Raw genomic sequence first — 24755 nt, 5'->3', positions numbered from 1 at the left:
GATTCACCCTGAACTAACATCTGTTGCCAATCTTCCTCTTTTTGCTTGAGGAAGATTAGCCCTGAGCTAACATCTATGCCAATCTTCCTCTATTTTTTTGTACGTGGGTCACCATCACAGCATGGCTGACAAGTGGTATAGGTTTGCACCCAGGATGCAAACCCACGAACCCAGGCCACCAAAGCAGAGCATGCCAAACTCAACCACTAGGCCACGGGGCCAGCCCCCAAACTTCTTTTTTCTTCTTGACAATTTCACAGACAGAAGATTTGTCCTTATTGTAGATCTTAGCAACCTCAGCATATGATTTTTTTTCTTTTATTATTAAGTCAAGAACTTTTACATTTTCACTTAAAGGAAGTACTTTATGGCTTCTCTTTGGCATATCCAAGTCGTAAGCATCACTACTCTCACCCTTTAGTGCCTTATTAAGCAAAATAAGGGTTACTTGAACACAAGCATTGCAACACCACAACTGTCAATTTGATAACCTAGAGGGCTACTAAGTGACTAACGAACAGGTAGCATATACAGTATGGATACGCTGGACAAACGGATGATTCACGTCCTGGGCAGGACAGAGCAGGACGGCATGAGATATTATCATGCTACTCAGAACAACACAAAATTAAAACATATAAATTGTTTATTTCTGGAATATTCCACTTAATATTTTCAGACCACACTTAACTGCAGGTAACTGAAACCATGGAAAACAAAACCATGGATAAATAGAGACCACTGTATATACATACAATGGAATACTATTCAATCTTAAAAAAGAAGAAAATCCCATCATTTGCAACAACACGGATGGACCTCGAGGGCATTATGCTAAGTGAAATAAGCCAGACATAGAAAGACAAAGAGTGCATGATATCACTTACATGTGGACACTAAAATAGTCAAACTCATAGAAGCAGAGAGTAGAATGGTGGTTTCCAGGGGCTGGGGAGAGGGGGTAAAGGAGAGATGTCAGTCAAAGGGTACAAAGTTTCAGTTATGAAGATAAAAAAGTTCTGGATATCTACTGTACAACATAGCCCTGTGATTAACAGTACTATACTGCATACTTAAAATTTTGCTAAGAGGGTAGATCTTATGTTAAGTGGCCTTACCACAAAAGGGAAAAAACAAAAAAGGGGGAGAAGGAGGAAACTTCTGGAGGTGAGGGATAAGTTTATGACATTGATTGTGATGATGGTTTCACAGGTGTATACTTATGTTCAAACACATCAAGTTGTATACATTAAATATCACAGTTTTTATATGTCAATAATCCCTCAATAAAGTGTTTTTTAAAATTTTTTTCAACTTTTGAACTTCAAAAGACAACATCAAGAAAGTGAAAAGACAACCCACAGAATGGGAGAAAACATTGGTAAATCATATACCCAATAAAAGACTTATATCCAGAATCTATAGAAAAATTCTTACAAAATCAATAATAAAAAGACAAGTAATCCAATTTCTAAACAGGGAAAGGATCTAAATAGACATTTCTCCAAAGAAGAAATATAAATGGCCAATAAGCACATAAAAAGATTTTCTACCAAAAATATAATCTAAATTATTAAAGCTTAATTTAAAACGTACAAAGGCTTTAGTAAGGCCCTCTGTAGAGGCTATTTTTTTATTGTTAAAGATAGGCACTTTTTTTAGCAGTCAAAAGCAAAGGCTAAAAGCTCACCTATACAGGAGATAAAAGAAAAGAGAATGAATGTCTACGACTGCGTATTGGAAACTGTTGCTATAATAACTGTTACGTATGGTGAATAATTATTATAATGAAGTAGTAGAAAAGTAGCATTGACAGTGCAGCTAACTTCTCTCCATGAGGGAAATATCAAGATCATTAAAAGAGTCGGAGTGAAAGGATGCTGAAAACTCGCACTTAACGACAGTGCAGCAAAACCCTGAGCAGAATGCATCTCCCTCAGAAATCCCTGGAAACCCTACAAAGCCCCCTATGTAGCTAAAACACAAAACTTGAGCTATAAAAGTTAGTTCTCTTTTGCAGAAAAACTAACAGCAGCTTTATTATCTTTTCATTTTACTTTTCCCACCAATGATGAATTTAGTCTGAGAAACTTAAGATTCTTAGCAAGCAACAAGTGAAACAGTTTTGGAACTCTTTGGATTCTCAGTTCTTTTATCTAAGCCCAGCTCGGCAAACTATGGAAAACAGGCCAAATCCAGGCTGCCCTGCTTATGTGCAACCCACTGGCTAAGAATAGCTTTTACATTTTTAAATGGTTGGGGGCAAAAAATCAAAAGAAGAATAATATTTCATGACATGAAAATTATATGAAATTCAAATTTCAGTGTACATAAATACGTAAAGTTTTATTAGAACATAGCTATGCTTTTTTGCTTATTGCCTATGTATTTCTAAGGCTGCTTTCCCACTTCAACGACAGAGTTGAGTAATTGCGACACACAGCATATGACCCACAAAGACTAACATACATACTCTCTGGCCCTTTAGAGAAAACATTTGCTAACACGTCATCTGAGATAAACGTACTAATATACACTTATAATCTCTTTTTAAAAAACAAACTCAAGTACTCCACAAAAAAAACAACAAAGTTCATGCAACTAACAAGTGTCTCCATTTTGATGTACATGAATGGGGCTCTAAAAAGCCAATTCTTTTTCTTAAAATCTTTAGTTGGCTTTCATGTCTTAAAGTAAATGTATGGACTAAGCCTGAAAATCCCAGACAACATAAAGACTGATTTATCCCTTAAAAGTATAATATTTGACCCAGCATTCTTTTGGCTACAGTATTTATATATCTAATAATTTTAGCATCTCAGGAATTTTCCATATGTCTCATTTAAATGGTTCCCTGAAGAAAGTTCAGCCAGCTCCAAAAATGCCCTCAGTATAATACCAAAAGGAGTTATGAATTTTCTTCTCACCTCCAAAGCATAATAGTGAAGAACTATACTGCAGGCTCAATAGCCAGCTCGCCTGGTTTGTTCACTAACTTTCTGTGAAATCCTGAGCAAGTCACATAATTTTTCGGTATCAATTTCCTTATTATGCAAACACAAAGATTTTGGAAACACAATAAGGAAAACAAGTGAAAGCCTCTAGTCCCTAGAGAAAAGTACTAAATAAATGTGTAGTTCTTAAAAGGCAAAAGTGTTCTCACTGCCGTATTATTTTATATCGTTTTTTGTGAAGATTTATCACATCAAAATCAAAACTTTTCCCGTAAAACTTCCAAAACAATTTCTTAACCGTGGAGCTTCAGCAAACTTTCCCATCTCAGTCCATCATGAACCCCTTGCTACCAGCCACACAATTTTAGGAGTTCAACCGTCCATAGACAGAAGACTATAAACAGGACTCTCAATTCCAAATGCCTCCCTCCAGAGATGGCTGAAACAGATATTTACCAAACTAGGTAAATGCCATAGGCTAAGGAAGAAAGGAGAGGTCAAAAATACAGGGAAAACAAAAAAGAAGCAATGAAAACTTTTGGAATGTAGGAAGGAAAGGGTGAACCCAGTAGGGAAAAACGTAGTTAATGCTTTCTTTTGGATTATCACTATAGGTTGTGAGTATTTGGTAAGGAAGATAAAATAACAAATCTCATTAACAGCCTCCAGCATCAAAAAGCAAAAAAAAAGCAGGAAGTAAATATCATGGTATAACACGCTAGCACAGAGAAAAGCGTTAAGTATAAACCTTCAAGAATACAATCTAGCAATTCAAAGATTCATTTGATGTTATAGGTCCATGCATATTTAAGTACAATCATTCCTAATTTCATAGTTTCTTATAGTTTTCTCTAGCTGTTGTTAGTAGTTAGACTAGGACAGGCCAAATCCGTGAACCAATTTAGAATAATGGTTGCAATTTTCATGAAGTACTATTTTTAAGTGGAGTCTTCATTAAAATTTTCTGTCTCCAGCTCTTTTTTAACCCCATATTCTTTAGCACTCATTCCCTTTCACTGCCAGAAACTTGTTCCGTGATATTAAATTTTCACTGATTTGGGGACACTAGTGCGCCTCTCGGTTTTCTCATATAACTATGATCACGATTTGAGCATGAATTTAATATTGTGTGTGTGCGCGTGTGTGTGTGTGATAAAAACAGTTTTGCTGTAAATAACACACTTCAATTAACTTCAGTAACTCCTTTCTCTCCATAATGACTACTCAGGCACTCAGATGCACTAGCTCCTAAAATCCTTTGTAACTAAACCCCTTAGATGTATATTTCATAATATTTTACTATGTGGGAAATTTAATTCCTTATACCTAGGTTTATACATACTCATTGGTATAATATCACTGATATTTTGAAGTCAATCCAGCCTCTCTTAATACTTCTCTCGTTAGAAATGAGTTAATAAGCTCTGATTCTGGAGGAACACCTTGTGTGACCAGTTAAACCTGAACATTTTACAATCCTCTTTAAATATTACTATTAATTAACTTAGAGAGTGTCTAGTCCAAAGCGTCTCACATTGGTGTGGGAGAAATAATAGTAGTCTGGATGTTAAGAGATCTACTTTCTACTTATTAGCAGTATTTGAAGACTGGCATTTGAAAATATGGGAAAGAAAATTATCCTCTGGGAAGTAAACTCTGTAGTCAATCCACACAATGGATTGGAGGAGAGATTTACTCAAAAGGGAAAAGAACTTTCTTCTCACATCCAAGAACATGATAGCAATGAATTATATTGCTAAGGTCACATGATCAGTCACCTTAAGAACCAGAATGGATCCCAGGCTACAGTGGCTAACCTTGACTACAAATTGATTAAAAGCATTAGCATGTCTAAAGAAAGTCATTGTCAATCAAAAAGGGATTGTGTCAACCATGGAAAAAAAGAAAACCATAAAAGTTGGTGATATCCACCCAAACATTGTCCAACAGAGTAAGAATTTTATACAATAAACTTTAAATGCTATAACCCCATCGGTAAGATTATGTCTATAAAAATGATAGATTAAACTGATGATTTTTAACTTTATACCATCAAACACTCAATTTATCCAGCTTCCTTTGTTCTATTTCCATGCTCACTAAGCAATCTTCTGGTTATTGTTTATGTTCCCAAATTGGTCTGTCTACAATGAGAAAACATACTGGTTGTGTGGGCATATTTTGTTCCGCATAGTAACTTTATTTTTTATTATAAATTAAAACTCAGTTCTTATTTTATATCTTAGCTTCATGATCTTGGTTAATGTGAGTACACTCCTAAGAGACAAATCTGGTCTTGGCATATGTTTCTGACAGGAATCATAGTTGCAAGTAACAGAATCCACTCTGGCTAATTTACAGGGAGAGGAATTTGTTCTGGGTTATTAGGTTATTTAGAGAATTTCCGTGAGATTCAGAAAAGCCAGGTTTGAATGGTACTCAGGCACGAACAACATCAGCCAAGAAAAACTTTCAATATCACCACAGCTCTATTTTAGTGGAAACCCCACTACCGCCACGACCCATCACTCAATGCCTATGATACTAGAAACCAGACTTGAGAAGCTCTCTTAGGACTGCCTCAGAAGAATGAAATGCTTCTGCCACTAGACTGCAAGAAAAGCCTATTTCTCCATGTGTGGCCCCTCTCATGTTGTTTACTTCATCCCTCCAAGTCTCACGGGTATGCATCCTTTTGGCAGAGCATGGGCCACATTCCCAGCTGCAAGAGAGCCTGGGAAGTGTAGTTTTTATTTTTCCAACCTCTTCAGTACTAAACAGGAGTTGGAATACATCAAATGAACCAATCCCCAGCATCTATCAAATTGTTATACTGCTTAAAACACTTAAACCAAAGAATTGTGTGATATTTGACATTTTTCTCCCTCCCCTCTCCCTCCCTCTCTCTCTCGCTATCTTTCTCTCTGGTTCTCTTTCGCAACTTTTTCACTCATAAAATTAGGATATTAATATATATCCTATTTCCTCACAGAGATTGTTATAAAGATCATGCCATTGATAAAGACCATGCCACTGATACATGTCAAAGTATTTTGAAAAGCATGAACCTATATGAATATAACACAGCACTGTCATAAAAATTACTAATTACTGAGAGCTTATCATGTGTCATTCACAGAACTAAAAACTTTAGATTTAATATAACAATTATAGTACAGGAAGTAGGGGAAGAAATTAATCACTGTGCAATATTGCCTCCTGTCATTATTTGTTATATGTGACTATTTAAAACAGTTAAATAAATTCCCAGATACTTTATTCATCTATTTACTTAGGTTAAATGACTCTCAAGCTCCTTACTTGAAATTAAACCAGAAATGTAAGTAAAGAACTGTTTATTTTTTATAGAAACCTGTCCAGAAAATGGCCTTCAGAAGTTTAATGCTTTTTAATAATTAAACCTAGCCTGTTAAACTATATTCATAACAACATTCAACTGCTTAAGAACTTACGGTTGTTCCCTGATCTCTAAGATATCAAATGCAATATTTTCTGTTTCAAGGCATGTTCAACTCTGAATCAACAAGTCCTAAATTATTCAGTTTCACTTAATTCATTCTCTGTTCCAGGTAAACTATTTACCACATTCCTGTTAACCCTATTAACTTACATTTGCTCAGACCTTTCCCTCCACCAGAGGTCCGCTGTGTCTATCATTCCTTTCAAGATGGCATCCTGAGCACTCTTATTTAACCAGGTCTTTCCCCAGACTTCACTGAGATGAAAATAGAAAAGTACAAAAAAGGAATAAAACCATAACAAGATTGTTAAGGGGAGTCAACAGCAGTTGAGAGTCTTCTGGAAGATGGAAAGTTGATGGAAGGGTGCTGACAGATGAAAAGAAGAAGAGAAAGCTGCAGTCTAGAATATGCCATGAGGAGTCTGCAGAGGATGTTGGAGTCATTTTGCCCATTGGAGTCCAAAAAGGCTCTAGCCTGGAGGTATGATACAGGGCAGAAACGAGCAGGGGTCTGAAAACCGGAGTGATTAATTGACTTCCTGTATATGAAACGCTGTGCTCCCTGCCCTTTCTCTATGACTGTATGCAAAGCAGCAGGCAGCCCAGCAGTTAGCCACAGTCATAAAAAAAATGGGGAAACTTTTTTTATCCGAAGAAATTAAGGAAATCATGTGGGGAAAACTGAAGCATCTAGTGTGTTATTGGACTCCAGAGGAAAGCCCTCCTTATTCTGACATACAGAGAGGTTCACAGCTATTTTACGGCAAGAAAGAGGGACAATGCCAGAAAAAGAAATACATGGAATACAGGACATGGTGTGCCTAACCCAGAGACGTCTGCAGATGATAACCAAGTTGATACATCATTGAAAGGAAGACATAGGGTTTCAGAAGAGGTGTCTCTGAAGAGAAAAAATGAAAAGAAAGACTCCGTGAAACAACTATTAGGATTGAAAGAGAGGCTAAACTTTAGAATGTGGTAAAGAGATTCAGAATCTCTAGAGAAAGCAAAATATAAATATAGGAAACGCACAGTCCAATTAGGAACTAGATCAAATGGTAGCAGAATTTTAAGCAATGGGAAAAAAAATCGATTTGACCTTGATCATGGAACCATTCCCCTTTGGCACAGGGGTTGTGACATTGGACCCTTAGAGAAGGAGACACAATTTTAGCGTACTACTGCTTTATCACGTAGTGAATAAAATGTATAGAGTCATAATAACATTAACGTGGTGCATTGGTTTTCAACTTTACTATCAACTAATGAACAAATGCAGATGACTTTCACTATGGTTGAATATCAGAATTAACATGTTAAAACCTTGACAATGTAAGAGTAAAGTTAAAAGTGACAGAAAGTAGAAGTAAGGACAGAGGGAATCAAATGTGGTGCTGTTGTTCTTACCATACACAAAGGAGAGTCAGGATACTGACTAGATGGAATACGAAACAGGAGGGTAATAGTAAAACTAAAAATAATATCAAACTATCAAACACTGGAAGGAAGAAAGGTGGGGATAAAGAGGTAGTAGATATGAAAAAATTTTCATATTTCATAAAAGAGAGTAAACGGATAATGTCTTAAGTTGATAAGTAAAGGAAAAGAGTTATAAGCATATAACTTAAAGTTATAGAATAATGACCAGAAGATCAAAAATCAAAAAGGCCTCCTCCAGGGCAAGGGACTGGAAGTAAAGGATTTTCTCTGACCTGTGGGACTGAAGGTAGCAACAAGCAGGACATGAGATCGCTGCTTTTCATCATAAATTCTTCTGCATTATCTGATTTTCTAGGATGTACCTATTTTCCGCTAAAATTTTTATAGATTTGATTCAAAGTTCAACTTCTCTGAAACAATTATCAGTTAAGCCTCTTCATTCTGACCATTCCACCACTATTATGTGCTCTCTTAACACTTTCATATTTGAAGGTACTGTAATATCTAGAACTTGTTCATCTCCTACAATGATTCTCATTTAATTTCCTAAAATTTTCTTTCTTTCTTTCTTTCTTTATTTTTTTGTGAGGAAGATCAGCCCTGAGCTAACATCCATGCTAATCCTCCTCTTTTTGCTGAGGAAGACTGGCTCTGAGCTAACATCCATTGCCAATCCTCCTCCTTTTTTTTTTTCCCCCCAAAGCCCCAGTAGATAGTTGTATGTCATAGTTGCACATCCTTCTAGTTGCTGTATGTGGGACGCGGCCTCAGCATGGCCAGAGAAGCGGTGCGTCAGTGCGCGCGCGGGATCCGAAGCCGGGCCGGCAGTAGCGGAGCGCGAGCAATTAACTGCTAAGCCACGGGGCCGGCCCCGTAAAATTTTCTCTAAAAAGTGTGACTACCAAAATATTTTAAACTGTATATGTGGTTTACATTAGTTTTCTATTGGAGAGTGACGAGCTCGAGTCTATCTCTGCCTGATCCCACAGGGAGCTCTGGAGAATGAGTGGCACGGGAGCCAACCTATTGTGTCCCAGGATCAGTTAGTTTCAGATTTAAAGATCTAAAGTTTAAGATCTCTGAAGTCAGGGATCAGAACTTTTTTCATTTCTTCAACTTTTTTCATTTTTTAATGAAATACTAAGTATTTGATACAGAGTGCAGTGTATATTTAGTTTGGCTAATATATTAAGTAGCCAGCAAAAAACAAACAAAAAATCTGCCATGCAAACTTCTTATCTAATACTTGATTCTCTTTAGTCCATAATCTAACATTCTCTCTTCATTTCACAGGCCAATGTTTTATTCTTTTCAGTTTTTAATAAATGTTTCTGAAATGATTTTTTAAGAGTTCTGAGATATTTCAGGGAATTCTCTATCCAATCCTACCACTTCACATAAGATAGGGAGGATGCACCTGTTCTCCATCTCAGAGTCTGATCTCAAGAGGGTGAAAAGAGAAGACAGAAACTATGGAATGTTGTCTCTTTCATGTACCCCAAGCCTTATCAGCTGTCCTTCTCCAGGCAAGCCTTAAACTTGATTCCTTTTCTGTCCAGATTGCATGCTTACAAACTGGGATAAGAAACAAAGGAATTTTATCTCTGACGCTGAGAATTATTTTTTGCTGGACTTTTTCCCTTTCCTTGAATGCCAATGAATTGATTCTATTTCAAACCCATCACTGTCTGTACACCAACTCCTAATGACCCAAAAAGCATAAGAAAATAGCATAGCTTTTAATCATAATGTTCTCCTTGGGACACACAAGCCAGAAGGCTCTTTCAAGAGAAATCAAAATTATTGACAGTTGTCTAGCACTTAGGTATCTCAGAAACAAGCATCAACACAGGTATGCAAAATTTTGCCACGTCTCTGTAATGAGTTTCATGCTTAACTGCCCGAGAAAGACAGACACCTAAGTAATAAAATGTTACATGAAAAAACCATTGGAGTATGGTGACTTCCATCCTTTAAGACTTATTAATTGTATAGTGGCCTTCAGTCAAATCCAATATAGCACATAGCAGACCTGTGGTCAAGTTTATGACATAAGTTTATAACATAAGTTTATGACATAATCTCCAATATATTCAAACCTGCATTATGCCTGGAAGTTACACCTTGAGGAGGGTAAAGAGAAGAGTGGCCACCAGCCAATGACTAACTGATCTTAGGACACAAAAGGTTGGCTCTCTTACTTCAAGGGGAGACAACTCCAGTGCCACTCATTCTCCAGAGGTCCCTGTGGGATCAGGCAGGGATAGACTTTAGCTCAGCACTGTCCATAAGAAAACTAATGTGAGCCACAAACACTATTTAAAATATTTTGGTAGCCATATTTCTAAAAGTTTTAACATTAAGAAACATTTTTAAAAAGTAAACAGTAAAAAATATTAAATATTAAAAATGTAAAAAGAAATAGGTAAATTGAGTTTTAAAACTATATTTTGTTTTACTAGCGTATTCAAAATATATCATTTCAACATGCAATCCATATAAAAATTATTAATGAGGTATTTTACATTTTTTCATACTAAGTCTTTGAAATATATTATGTATTTTACTCTTACAAAACATCTCAATTCAGATGCTAAATTTTCATCAGAACTACTGGATCTATATTTAGATTTCATAATTTACAGTTGAAAAAGTAGATTCGCATACCCATATTTTAAAGTTTTCTAGTGACTAAATCAAGTATCCATTTTTAAAGTTTAAATTATAATTAAATAAAATTAAAAAGTCAGATCCTCAGTTACACTACCCACATTTCAAGCAGTCAGTGGCTACATGTGGCTAGTGTTTGCCATACTGTACAGTGCAGCTTTAGCTAAGCTTTGCTCAGCTTCTTCCTCGCCCTATCCTGCTTCTTTCATTCCCTCATAGGTTTCACTTGAGAGGACTCCTTAAGCAAATCACTTGCACAAGAACCCCCATCACAGGTTCTGCTTTTAAGGAACCCAACCTATCTATATGATTATAATCTATTCCCCTCTTAGAGATTTGCGATGCAATTTAGCATTTTAAAAGCATTGAGTGAGAAAAACTCTGGTAAAGATCCCTACTTAAAATTTTTAATCTAGAGTTCTATAACTTTATGTAACTGCTTTTTCTCACAGAAGAGCTCTTAACATCTCCCTGAACACTATTTTTCCAAGGAGCACAATTTGAGGCTGTACTAGAGCATTATTCTCAAGCAATTCCAAAGACACTTGGAGTGATAAGACTAACGTATATTAAATGACAGCAAAAACAAAGGGAAAAATATATGTACAATTACCAAATAGCCAACAAATTTTTTTTTAGTATAGCATCATAAAAAGCAGTCCCAACTCTGCCAACTAACTGGGTGACCTAGGCGAGTCATTTTTTCTTTCTAGACTTAAGTCTCCTCAATTGTACAATAGAGATAACAATAATAGCTACTTCACAGGGTTATAGTGAGGGTTAAGGTCTGTGTCCACTACTGTGATCAATGCTTTATTTGCACTATCTCATTAATAAATACTAACTAATATTATTATTGTTGTTGTTGTCATCACTCAATTTAGAGAGGCACTGTGGAGACGTAATCTATCTTCTATATATTAATGCCAGATAAATCTTCCTAAAGCACAGATCTAGCCCTGTCACTGTCTGACAAAAAATTTCCTTTGGTGCCCCAGCATCTTGATCTTGGTATTCAAGGACCTCCAACATCTATTCCAATCCATTATTACAGGCTGATTTCTCACTTTGCTTTCCATGCATCCTATGCAAGGATCAGGATTTAAGGAATCTCTACATTGGATGACCATTATAAAAAGGATGAATGAAAAAGGAGATTGAAAGGAAGTATCCAAAGAGATAAAGATGGAAAATCAGGACTGTGTGCTGCTCCATTACTCAAAGAAATCGAGTATTTTAGAAAGAGAAAATAATCAACTGTGTCAAATGTGCTGAGAATTCAAGTCAGATGATACTAGAGATATAAAGTTTGTTTATACATGATAAGTGTAAGGTAATATCAAAATAGCCAAGTGGAACCACCTAGTAAATGGTTAGAGCAGTGGTGTTGACCACAGTGTGTATCACTTCTCACTGGAGGAGAAAGGAGTACAGTTTCAACCGCTGTGTTGAGCACCAAACATTCACAAGAATGATTATTATTCGTGGGAGTGAGTTGAGCATGATTATCTACATGTTAATATAGAAAAATGATTGAAAAGCACACAGAGTTTGGTAGTAGAGCTTTATATGATAACTAAAAAAATGGTCAATAAAGCACTTATAAAGTTCTGGGAATGAAAAAGCTCCCCAAGGAAAAGAGAAAATAGAGGAGAGGACCAAAACTAAGGCTTGAGAAAAATCACAGGAGACAAGTGGAAGAAGAAATCAACAAGGAAAGAAAAGGCAAGTGTGAAGAAGTAATAGGACAATTTAGTGTATAATGTCCTAAAAGAGAAGGGGATAAAGTTTCAAGATGAGCAAATGAATATCAAATGCAGCAAAGGAATTAAAGAAAATTAAAATTGTGCGAAAGTAATTGGCTTAAACAACAAATAGGCCAAAGCAGAAGAACAGATAAGGTAAAATAGAATTAAGTTTAAGAAGAGCGTAGACTAAAAGGAAATGGAATTTTTTATTAAGTATTTGCCAATCATCAAGCAGGGGCAAGCTAATATGTGTGAAGAAAGAACCAGTGAAAAGGAATATGAATGAACAGTCTAGAGAAAGAGAAGATAATTGTAGAATAAAAGTCTCTCAATAGAGGAGAAGAGATGATCTAGGATCCAGGTAACAATCGGAAAGATTAGTTTTAAAGAGTAAAAAGAAACACTACTTCCTTTGAAACTGAAGAAAGAGATGAAAATAAAGAGTTAAGGACTCTAAAGAAGAGAAATTCTAAAGATTCTTATTTCTGACACCAAGAAATTACAGACAGCTTAAGGCACTCTTTAACACTAGAATATGCAACAAAACAACAATGTTCAGACTTATCTTCTGTGAACATAAACTTTAGATCACTCATGAGCATTATACCAACTCTGCTATCTTCACACACATTTATGAAATGGTTACAGAGTGGTGCCATCTCTCTAGCTGTGGAGGACAGCAAAGCCATGGCTAATATATGAATCACACCTTTGATTTCAGACTCTGTACCAGCTGAGATTTCAGGCCATTTTAGTTTCTGGGACTCATCACTTATAAATCAATCTGTTAACATGCATTAAATCATTGCTACCGCCTTTGAATCATACATCAAAGTAAATGGTATGTGGCTCATAGAATTTCTCTTACTTTCAAAATTGACATTACTGTTATTTCTCAAATAAGTCTGTCTATATGTCATAGGTCCAGCATATCAAGTGACTGAAATTGAGATAGCTGCACACATGCATTAAATACTTCCCAATTGCCCACACAACACTTCAAGATGGGCAACACTGAAGAGTTTGCTGGGAATATCAAATGCACTACAAGAAAAGCCTGCTGCAGATTTTTCAAGTGAATGCTAAGGGATGCCATGTTGAGTGTTTTCCAGCAATTAGTAGTTTACAAGCAATGTAGCTAATTAGCTCATCAGTCTTCAGTGGAAGTGTTTCCACAAACATTCTGCCAGCTACAAGACACCATGCATGCATGTTAAAATGTGTTAGAACAAGAGTTTATCATCCCCTTTCAAATGAAGAATGAACTGCAACTCCTGAAGCACACTGTACTTGGTTGAAAAGATTATTGTATTTGTGACTTTATGCTTATCTAAGAACACTCTTGATATATAATAGTTAAATACACACAACATCAACATAGCAATAGATGGAAATAACGAGGCAGCAGCTGTTGCCTTCTGAAACCATATATAGGCTATGAGCAATTGGTGGTAAATACTAAACATTTTATCTAAGTCCTAACTGCAATGTTATTAAACAGAGTGGATAGAGCTGACCTGTTACTTAGGGGTGGTTAAATAAAAATGAACTGCTATTTTCTTTTATAAATGAATGTTCAATACAGCCGAGTTTCAAAAGATAAGATCTTTCAATACAGGTGACCCAAAATGGACACCAGTACATTTTTTAAATCTCTATTTTCCATAGGATACAATTTACTTCCGTGAACCCCCCAAAAATGCATTGAATAATCAGAGAGGCAACAGTAATATTTTAAATGTTCAATATTAGAAATTCTATAATGGCATTTGTTGTTTAAGTAAGTACCCAAGTATTCTGATAGGAAGATTAATTGCGCTTCCAAGATACCATTTTCCAGGAATAACTGTTTCTAGAAGTAATCATTTTCTCTGACTAATATGGATGATAGTAAGCCTTGATTTCTAATTCCTGCTGGGAAAAAAGTCTGCAAACCCAGGGTCTTGCAAATCATGGAGATGAAGAACTATGAAAATGTGGAAAGAGGGATAAATTTTTAAAATATCCTGAATACATGTGTATTGCATGTGAGGAATGTGTACAATTTTAATACAAACGTTTACTTTCCACCAGGGAGAGAGACAGTCCCATACCTACTAGCCACATCATCTACCCTGCTAGAAATACTCATGAGCCATGCAAACTGGGGCAAGTTGTCAGCTGCTGCTGGCCTAAGCTTTACAAACATGCAGTTGGGAGGCTCCTGCATTAGTAGACTAGACAGCATAGCATTTCTTTTAGTATAAAATACCATGGCCCCATATTTGGGAAGGAGAGCTATAGTTAGAGGGCCCCTGATTATTCAAAAAGCTCTTCATTAATCTTCCTAGCCTTCCAACTGGCTCATGGTAGCCTTGGTGGAGGCCTACGATTAAAAATAGATGGGGAAGTATTTCAGCAGTGGCAGGATTCCAACAAATTTGCAAGTCCTCTCCTGCTTGACATACATGAACATGAAGCCTATGGCACATATTTCCTTTTGCTGGCTCTGGCAGGCATAACTGCTAAGACTATTGGTGTTAGACCGCACATTCCAGCTCCAGATAATTCATACCAAAGTACATGGGGATTTGATTACTGCTAAACTCCACCTGTGTAGGCATCTTGGCTTGTCTGAAAAGTATACAAAAGAGTTGAACCTTAATCTTTCTCTGAACATTCTTGAAATCTCAAATTAATTATCCCTTTATATTTATTTTATTTTACTAGGAATCTATAAACGTGTAATTATTAAGATAAAGCATAAAGTTAGTATTTGCATGAGAAAACTATTAATATTATTTTTAAATGTTCCAATGAAAAAGAATCTGATATCCTTTAAGAATTAAAAGCAAGCTTCTGTTTACTTGTTTATTGCCTGTCTTCCCACTAAAATATCAGTCAACTCCATGAAGGCAAGCCTTGTTTGACTAGTTCACTTCTGTGAGCCTAGCACATAGAACAGAGCCTGGCCTATAAAAAAGGTTTCAATAAATATTTAAATTTTTAAAAATAGAAGAGAAGGAAATGCAAGTCTCTGACAAAACACAGGCTAGGCATGAACCACATCTTTCCATAAATTATATACATACTTATCTGTACTCATATGGGAGAGATTCATCTTTCCCTACTTAATGGTAAAATAAAAGAAAATGGAAGAAGTTTAAAAACACACTATTTTCTTGCTCCTTCATATGTGCTTCCACAGCCTTTTTGACATACCATTATAATGGCATTTATCAGACATTATTACAGCTGTTTATGCATCTATTTTTCCCAATAGACTATAAGTACCTAGGGTATATCATATTTATTTCTACATTCCCCAGGCCCAAAATAAAACCAAATACAGATACCAAATATTTAACAAAAATAGGTAAATATTAGGTACTCAATAAATGTTTGCAAATGAATAGAGAAAGGGCGTAAGAATCTAAATACGGTTTCTTTTATAATCCTCTCCTCTCCCTCGTAATGACACCTCAAGGAAATACTAACTAATCACTTCCTTTCCACAATCCTTCTCTCTCGTAGTCAGACCATATTTTATTTAAGATTAGAACAAACTCCAAACCAGGCTTATTTAATATTCTACATAATTTTTGTCCTATTCCTTTTTCTTTAATCAAGGAACTGATGGAAACACAAGAGAATGTCTTTTTTTTTTTTATTTGTAATTCAAATCCATAATATCATCTAAATTTTGCTTTTTGACTAGCTGAAGGCAAAAGCTAAAACCTGGAAAATTGAGAAGCTTACCCTCTATAGGGTAAGCTCACCTATTATAGGTGAGTTATCCCAGCCACCATAATAGACCATGTCTCACTATATAAATCTTTCTATGTATTAGGAAAAGCAGCATCTCTAGAAGTAGAGAACTGAAACAGCATATATTCCTAAATGTTTATGAATAATAAGTATATATATCTTTGTTACAACAACTCTCTGTTCTTTGCCATTTTGCGTATGGACAGCAAATGCCATATATTGTATCACATCACTTTCGTAAAATTTGTTTCTCACATAAGCCAAATAAAGTACCATAGTCTTACCATTATAAGGGATCCCAAAGAAACAGGCCATGTACGTATGCATGTCTCAAACGTTTCCTTCTTTTTCAAACTATCATCCAAATGTTTCATTTCAGAAATAATACCTCAACAAGGACCAATCTAAAGAAGTCTATTGCATTTCTACAGACCAACAACACCAGAAATATAATTGATTTGAGTCCAGAAACATACCTATATGTATATGGAACTTTGGTATTGAACAAAAGTGACACATCAAAACTGTTTTTCAAAGATGGACCAATTTACACTCCAACATTAGCAATGTATAAAAGACCCTGTTGCTTCAAAGTCTTTCTAACATGTCAGGCTTTTTAATTTTTCCCAATTGAATTGCAGAAAATGGTATCTCAAATGCAAATCCCTGATCATTAGTGAGGTTGAACATCTCTTTATATTTTTATTGGTGTTTATTGTTCTATAAAATTCTTTTCATGCCCGTTTTTCGTTTGTTTTCCTTGTTGATTTGTCAAAGTTCTTTATGTGTTCTTGTTACTAATCCCTTGTTGTATTTATGCCAATATCTCCCCCAAGTGTGTCTTTTCATTTTCTCTAAGAATTTTTTTGATATAAGAAAGTTCTTAATTTTGATATAATAAAATGTATCAGTCTTTACAGTTTTGTTTCAAGTTTAATAAATCCTATGCTACAGCCAAAGCCTAAAAATATTCACTCTTATTTTTTATTGAGTTTTTAATTTTTGTTTTTGACATTTAGATCCAAAAACTACCTGGAGTTGACATTTTGTACATTATTATAAGAAACCAAATAGTAAAGAGATTGAACAAGAGAGAGGCCAAAAGAATATGGCAGCTGAGAGAATGACAAGCTAGGCAAAGAATTTTTCCCTCCTTCAGGAAATTGGGAAGATAAAATTGGAGTTCTGAGCCTACCCAGGAGGAAATGTCCTATTAAACAACCCAGACTCTCAGTTGGGACCTCTGAGGTGCTACAGCCAAGAGTAAGAGCTAGCCAGAAATAGACCAACCTTTAAAAATTAATTCTATAATTTTTCGTACACAATGCCTAGTATCCAATCAAAAATTATCCATAGGAAACAAGATAAAATACTTGAAAAAGAAAAAGAAAAAACAGACAACAGAAACAAACCTACAGGAGAGCCACATATTGGACATGTCAGATACAGAAATTAACTGTAATTGAGATGTCCAAGAAAAATAATGGTAAGACGGAAATTTCAGCAGGGAATTAGAATTTGGAAAGAAATTAAAGAAATAAAAACTATTTATATTTCATAGAAATGAAAACTATTTTTAAAAAACAAATGAAAATTTAAAAACTAAAAATGTATAGCAACTGAAGTGAAAAGTTCACTGGATGGACTTAAAGATAAACGGAAGAAGGCAGAAAAAAAGTATTAATTTGAAGATAGCCTTAAAATTAAAATGTTTTAAAGTACCATTTACAAAATCATAAAAAATGAATTATACATTTTGAATCAGAAGACTCATTACCATTAAAATGTCAGTTCAGCACAAATTGATCTATAGATCCAATTTAATCCCAAACAAAATCCCAGCAGGCTTTTTTTGTAAATATCAAGTAGCTGATTCCAAAATTTCTATGGAAATGCAAGAGATCTTAGAATAGCCAAATGAAAATAATTTTTATTTCAGTACTTACTATGAGGTAAGTATTATTAAAGCTGAGTGTATACAGTAATCAAGACAATGTGTTATTGGTGTAAAGACAGACATACAATCAATGGAACAGAACAGAGTTCCAAGGTAGACTCACATAGATACGGTCAATTGATTTTCAACAAAGGTGCAAAATTAATTCAATTGAGGAGTAGTTTTTTTTTCAATAAATGGTACTGGAACAATTAAACTTCCCTATGTATCCATACGATACTGGATTAATTGAATTCTCATATTTAAAAAAAAATGAATCATGACCCTAACTCACACCATTCATAAAAATTTATTTCTAGATAGACTGTAAAAATGAAACAGTAAAGCCTCTGGATGATAACATAAGAGAATATCTTCTTGACTGTAGTAGGCAAAGTTTTTTTAAGAGAACTGAAAAATCTCTATCCATAAAGGAATAAACTAATTAACTAGAATTTATCAAAATTACTTCTGAATATCAAAAATGCTTAATATAATAAAAAGGAAAAGATATTCTTAATATCTGCAACTAGCAAAAGACTCATATCTAGAACATACAAAAAGTTATCAGAGAAATACAAATTAAAATTACTATGGGATACCACTATATCACCTGAATTAAAAATGCTGACACTTGTGGGGCCAGCGCCAGTGGCCTAGTGGGTAAGTTCGCCATGCTCCACTGCGGCAGCCTGGGTTTGGTTACCAGGCACAGATCTACACCGCTTGTGGTCATGCTGTGGCAGCAACCCACACGCAAAATGGATGAAGACTGACAACAGATGTTAGTTCAGGGCGAATCTTCCTCAGCAAAATAAATAAATACTGACACTTGCTAACTCCAAGTTAGTAAGAATATAGAGCAACTAGAATTCTTATACATTACTGATAAGAGTGCCAATTGGAAAGTCTACTTTGGAAAACTGTTTGGTACTATCTATTAAAGCTGAGTGTATACCTTATGATCCAGCAATTTCATTCCTAGGTATAAACCCAACAGAAATGTCTACATTCATGCACCAGAAGTAATACATAAATATGTACAAAGCAGCAATGTTCATTAAGGCTAAAAACTGGAAAAGCTCAAATGTCCATCAACAGTAGAATGGATAAATAAATTATGATCTATTCATTAATGAAATGAATGAACTATTACACGGTAAGATCTCACAAACATAACACTGAGCAAAAGAAGCCAAACTAAAGAAGCCCAACATAAATCTTTATGATTCCACTTACTTATATAAAGTACTGTATGATTCCACTTATATAAAGTACTATATGATTCCACTTATATAAAGTTCAAAAAGAGGCAAAAACTAGTCTATGTAATAACCAGGATAATGGTTACCTTTGAAGTGAGGGAGTAGTAACCGACAAGAGGCACACAGGGTGCTTCTAGGGTTCTAGTAATGTTCTATTTCTTGATCTGGGTGGAGGGTACATTAGTGTGTTCACTACGTAAAAATGTATTGAGTTGCTCACAGTAACATGCACTTTTCTGTATATATATTATTCTCAATAAATCATTAAAAAAGTTAAATATAACCAATTGTGTGACTTACAAGCAATGTCTATAGATTGTAGGGAAGTAGAAGCTATACAAAGGCAGTATATAGGCTATAGGCAAAACAGGTAATCCAGACATTATAAACAATTCTTAGCTAATCCCTAGGTAATTATTCTATGAATATTCTAAAACTATTTAAATAGAATACCAGATTTAATACTTTGCCATTGTATAGACATAAGCATAGGGGTAAACTATAAGATCATGAGTGACCATAAATAATCTCTATGTGGCCCACTTTTGCTGGATCTCTGCAGTTCTACTCACGTATCACCTTTCTTTTCACCATCCTCCCCTAACACTATCCATGTCCCATTTCCACAGGCAAGTTCTTTAGGTAACCAAATGCCCACATTATTTATCATTTCAACTCTCTAAAGACACTAAAGGCATTGAAACAGAATCCTACTGTAAAGCTACATAAATTACACTATGTCTTTATTAGAAGAAGAAATTTTCTAAATTAGTCTCAAAATTCTTCTCAAAAATAAGTCAATAAATATATAAATAAAAATATCCTCTACTTTCAATATTTTTTCACTTTTCCAAGTACTTTAAACTTATTATTTGTTCTTCATTAGTCCTTCACATTATGCCACTGGACAAAGCCCTTAAAAAAAAACAACCAAAGCAGAAAACTATTTAAAATTTGTTTCTAGTATCATACAGAGTTGCTTGGAAAAGAATTCATTCTCCTGATACATCAGCTCCATCACTGAGCTAAAATTCCTTCCAGGTGTTTGGGAACAGTGCTCTCACCATCGTTATCTCTGCTATCCATAGGATAAGCATTGGCTATTCCCCAAATTCCAGAACCATTTGCCATTTCACTGCTTTCCTCCCACACTCAAGTGGTGGTAGTTCAAGTTGGCAGTTTGTCAAAAAGAATCAGAATATAAAGCACTTGATGATCTTTAACCAAATGTATTTCATGTGTATACAGCATACGCCATATATATGTATTTCACACATTATAATAGAACACAGTGAAGAATATACTGCATAATCCTAGAATCCAAACAGACTTCTCTTTGAGGACTTCTCTTTAAAATAATTTACTTGTATTGAGCTAAAAATGTTGACTTATTTTGTAAAAAATACCATTTCACAACTATTGCAATTATCATTCCCTTCTAAGAATGACCAATGTCTTACATATTTATTACCAGATGGTTTATGAAAACTATGTTGTCAAATAGATCACGTTTTCTGAAAGAAACAATACCAGAATAGGGTTCATATTCTTACCAAAGAATCAAAAAGGAACCATAATTACTAGATATAATTTGTCATAAAACCAAAGATAGCATTATAAAATTTTATAATATAAAGTGACAAAATGCTTCGATTTTTTAATTTATTTAACAAACCTTTATCAAGTGTCTCTTATGTGTCAGGCATTGCTAATCAAATAAGGCCTGGTACTTCCCACCTTCAAGGCATTAAGAGTCTAGATTTATTGGGCCGGCCCCGTGGCTTAGCAGTTAAGTGCACGCGCTCTGATGCTGGCGGCCTGGGTTCGGATCCCAGGCGCGCACCGACGCACCACTTCTCCAGCCATGCTGAGGCCGAGTCCCACATGCAGCAACTAGAAGGGTGTGCAACTATGACGTACAACTATCTACTGGGGCTTTGGGGGGATAAATAAATAAATAAACTTTAAAAAAAAAAAAAAATTTAAAAAAAAAAAAAAGAGTCTAGATTTATTGAGCAAGAAAATCAATGTTTGGTGTAGGGGGTGGTAAGTCCTATGAAAGAGAGATGCTCAGAGTCTGTGGGGACACAGAAGAGGGGCATCTAAATCAGCATCGAGGAGTCAGTATAACACTTCCTGGAACAGATGACCTGGGCTGAGCTTTGCTGCGTGAGTTAGAATCGGCTGAATGAAAAAAGCAATCCAGGTGAAGGAAATAGCTGGTAAGGGAGGCACAGAGGCATAAAGCAACATTCAAGATACTGTGAGTTCTTGTTTGAAGGAAAGTTTGAGAGGGTGACAAAATCAGGAAATGAGAAAAGAGAGAATGGTGGAAGACAACTCATGAAATGCTATGGGAGCTACATTTAAACGTTTGAACTTAATCCAGAAAGATAATCCCCCTAAATCCTTCAAAAACTACTAAAACAGATTTTAAGCAGGGAAGTAAAATGAGTATATTTTCATTTTTAAAAGATGTCTTTGGCCAAAATCGTCCCATTTGCAACAACATGGATGGGCCTGGAGCGTATTATGTTAAGTGAAATAAGCCAGAAAGAGAAAGACAAATATTGTATGATCTCACTCATATGTGGAATATAAACCAACACATGGACAGAGAAAACTGGACTGTGGTTACCAGGGGCAGTGGGGGTGGGGGGTGGGCACAAGGGGTGAAGGGAGTCATATATATGGTGATGGACAAACAAAAATGTACAACCCAAAATTTCACAATGTTAGAAACCATTAAAACATCAATTAAAAAAAAAAAAATGAAGTCTTTGGCTGTGGTATGGGGCAAGAATAATGCAGTAATCCTGAATTCAAGAGACAACATTAGTAATGGAGAAGAGGGAAAGATCTGAAAGACAAAGGGAGATAGAATGTGTTGAATTTAGAGATTAATTGGAAGGGAGGGTGGAATGAGAACCAAGAGTCTAAACTGACTTGGTGACTAACTGGCTGATGGTACCAGGGCAAAGAAGACAGGACAAAGAGGGGGTCTGAGACAGTAGAGATTAGGGAGGAATGACAAATTCGTTTCAAATTATCTGGGGCATTATGTTTTTTATATATTGTCTGAAGAATCCCTATAAAATATAATATAAAATATATAAAAAATAACTCCCTTGTATTTGACCTAAAGTTTATTATGACAAGTATATTCATTTTAATTATTTAATTAGCAAAAATTTCCTTATTTTTTTAAAGTTATGTTGGGGATGGAGAGAGAGAAATATTTGAACACAGCAAGTTTCTTTTACAAAGCTGAACACGAAAATTTAAGTTTTCTTATCCTCTTCTTATTCTTTCTTGCAACAAGCTGATATATAAAATCATTCCACTGACAAAAGAATATTGAGCAGTTCTTCTCAAAATAGGCTGCAAATGAAACTTTCATTCATTAGAAAACTGTTGTATTATTATAAGTATAATAACAGTGAAATATACATTTTTATTATGTAATATTAACATAGCAGCAACATGAGTTCTGCATAGTTTATGCAAAGCATTACGTTTAGGAAATCTAAACCTCCAGAAAATCAAAAAATAACAAATGTACTTCTGAGGTGGTCAGGTCTGAAACTTCTATCTCCGATCGTTTTACAAAGAACTTGATAATTTATTTGTACATGGGAAAAGATGTCTTCAGCTTCATTAGTCATTTCTCATTATAGTCTATGACAAAAAAGGATACACTTCTCTGTGCTTGCTACAGATAATCTACGGCATGGTGAGGGGAAGAAGTTGCCTGGAGTCACTGAACAACTAAAGGGAAGAACTAGGAGTGGGACTCCGAGCCTTGGAGCTGTCTAATGAGCCACTCTGCCTCCCACAGCTAGCTCCTCAGAGCTGGACAAAAGACTAAGGAACTCAAGTCAACAAAAACAAAACACTCACAAATCTAATTCGGTAACACCCTAAGGATATGCAGTTTGCTCCTGACCAGGACTAGAGGACTCACTTTCTTTGCGAACTTCCTCAAGTGCGGCAGTAAGCTCTTCCTTTAAAACTGCGGCTTCCTGGGCGATCTTCTCTCCCTTGTCTAACAAATTCCAAGTTGCTTCCTCCACAGAAGCTAGAAGGACTCTGGCTCGTTTTGAACGTCCTTTTTTCCTGTTGGACGGATTCTGTGGACAATTTACAAGTGTAGTAACCTGAAATCGAAAAAATACAAGTCACTCATTTGACAAATTGTGAGGAGAAACGGTCCTGGGATATCATAGCCCAGAACAAAAGGAAGTATTTCATAGTAACATGATTCACTTCCAGTACTATTGGCACACTCCCAAAAGTCAAGTCAAGGCACCAAGAGCAATACTGTTAACCACCACAGAGTTCCCAACTAAAGATGGAAGGAAGGAAGGAAGGCAGGCAGGCAGGAAGGACAGAAGGAGGGAGGGAGGGAGCGTGGGAGAGAGGGAGGAAGGGACACAGAGATTAAATCTCATTTTACTATTGGAACAATGCAATACATATTTTATATATATACATATATATATATCAAATAATTATTTATATCACTTTGTAGCCAGCAATCTATATTAAGAGGAAGGCAAAAATAATTATAATTAAATCAGTAAGTATTAGTCTATTTAGGCTGAGAATAGAGTTTATTAATGTTGGGTGGGGGGGCAGAACCACTCTGAAACATATAAAACAGTGGCTACCTCAGGAGGACAAAATCCAAATCCTTACTATGACCTACATTCTAGACCTTTGTAAACTCTCTTACCTGTCTCCTACCCTCTCCCCTAACTCAGCTGGCCTCTCAAACAAACAGGTCCCACTCAAAGTCCCCTATCAAAAGGCCTTTCTCGACCACCCCCATCCCCAACCCTCTCCCACTCTGTCTCCTCACCCCACTTTATATTTCCTCAAAACACTTATAGAGCCTGACATTTTTTTATTTGTTTATATGTTTATTGCATGCTTCCCATACTAAAATGTAAACTCCATGAAAGCCGGAAATGTTTTTTCTTCCAGCACCCAGAAAAATGTGCAAAGTAGGTGTTCAATAAATATTTATTATAAAAGTGGCTTAATGAATGGGGTAGTTGAAAAGAGGGATTTTTTAATGTCTGTATTTTGAATTATCTGTATGTATTAATAATGAGCATGTATTACCTTTGTAAATTTGTTTAAAATAAGGATAAACTCATGATAAGAGCATTATTTGGAGATAGAAATTAAGCATCTGTATTTGGAAACAAAACCTCACAAGAAATTACATTATGAAAAATATCCATTTCTTAACTAAATCTTGGACACCAATAACAAAATTTGGTTAACATTTCATAAGCAAAGCTAGAAGATCCTCATTGTAGAGGAAGAAAAAAACAACTTGTATCCAGTATTTAAAATAGAAGCCCTGAAACTGAAAGCCAGACTCCTGTAAGTCATCAAATAGCCGAGGCTTATAACAATCATGCACCACATCTTTGACAAGAGACTATTTATAACCCTTCCTGCTCTGCAGCGCCTAGAGATTTTGCTTGTTTATTGTTTATGGAG

General features: G+C 35.4%; 1 protein-coding gene across 1 annotated transcript in view; it reads right to left on the bottom strand.

The window, feature by feature from the left end:
* Window positions 1-24755, bottom strand: part of CTNNA3 (catenin alpha 3) — a 1506614-nt gene that overhangs the window by 1461717 nt on the left and 20142 nt on the right. Inside the window, 2 exon segments of the mRNA XM_058544370.1 lie at window positions 19328-19405; window positions 23206-23398. Of these exon segments, the coding sequence (XP_058400353.1) occupies window positions 19328-19405; window positions 23206-23398 (271 nt within the window).

This window comes from Diceros bicornis, chromosome 6 (assembly GCF_020826845.1).
Source record: "Diceros bicornis minor isolate mBicDic1 chromosome 6, mDicBic1.mat.cur, whole genome shotgun sequence".
NCBI classification, from domain to species: Eukaryota; Metazoa; Chordata; class Mammalia; order Perissodactyla; family Rhinocerotidae; genus Diceros; species Diceros bicornis.
This window is presented reverse-complemented; position numbering and strand designations above follow the sequence as displayed.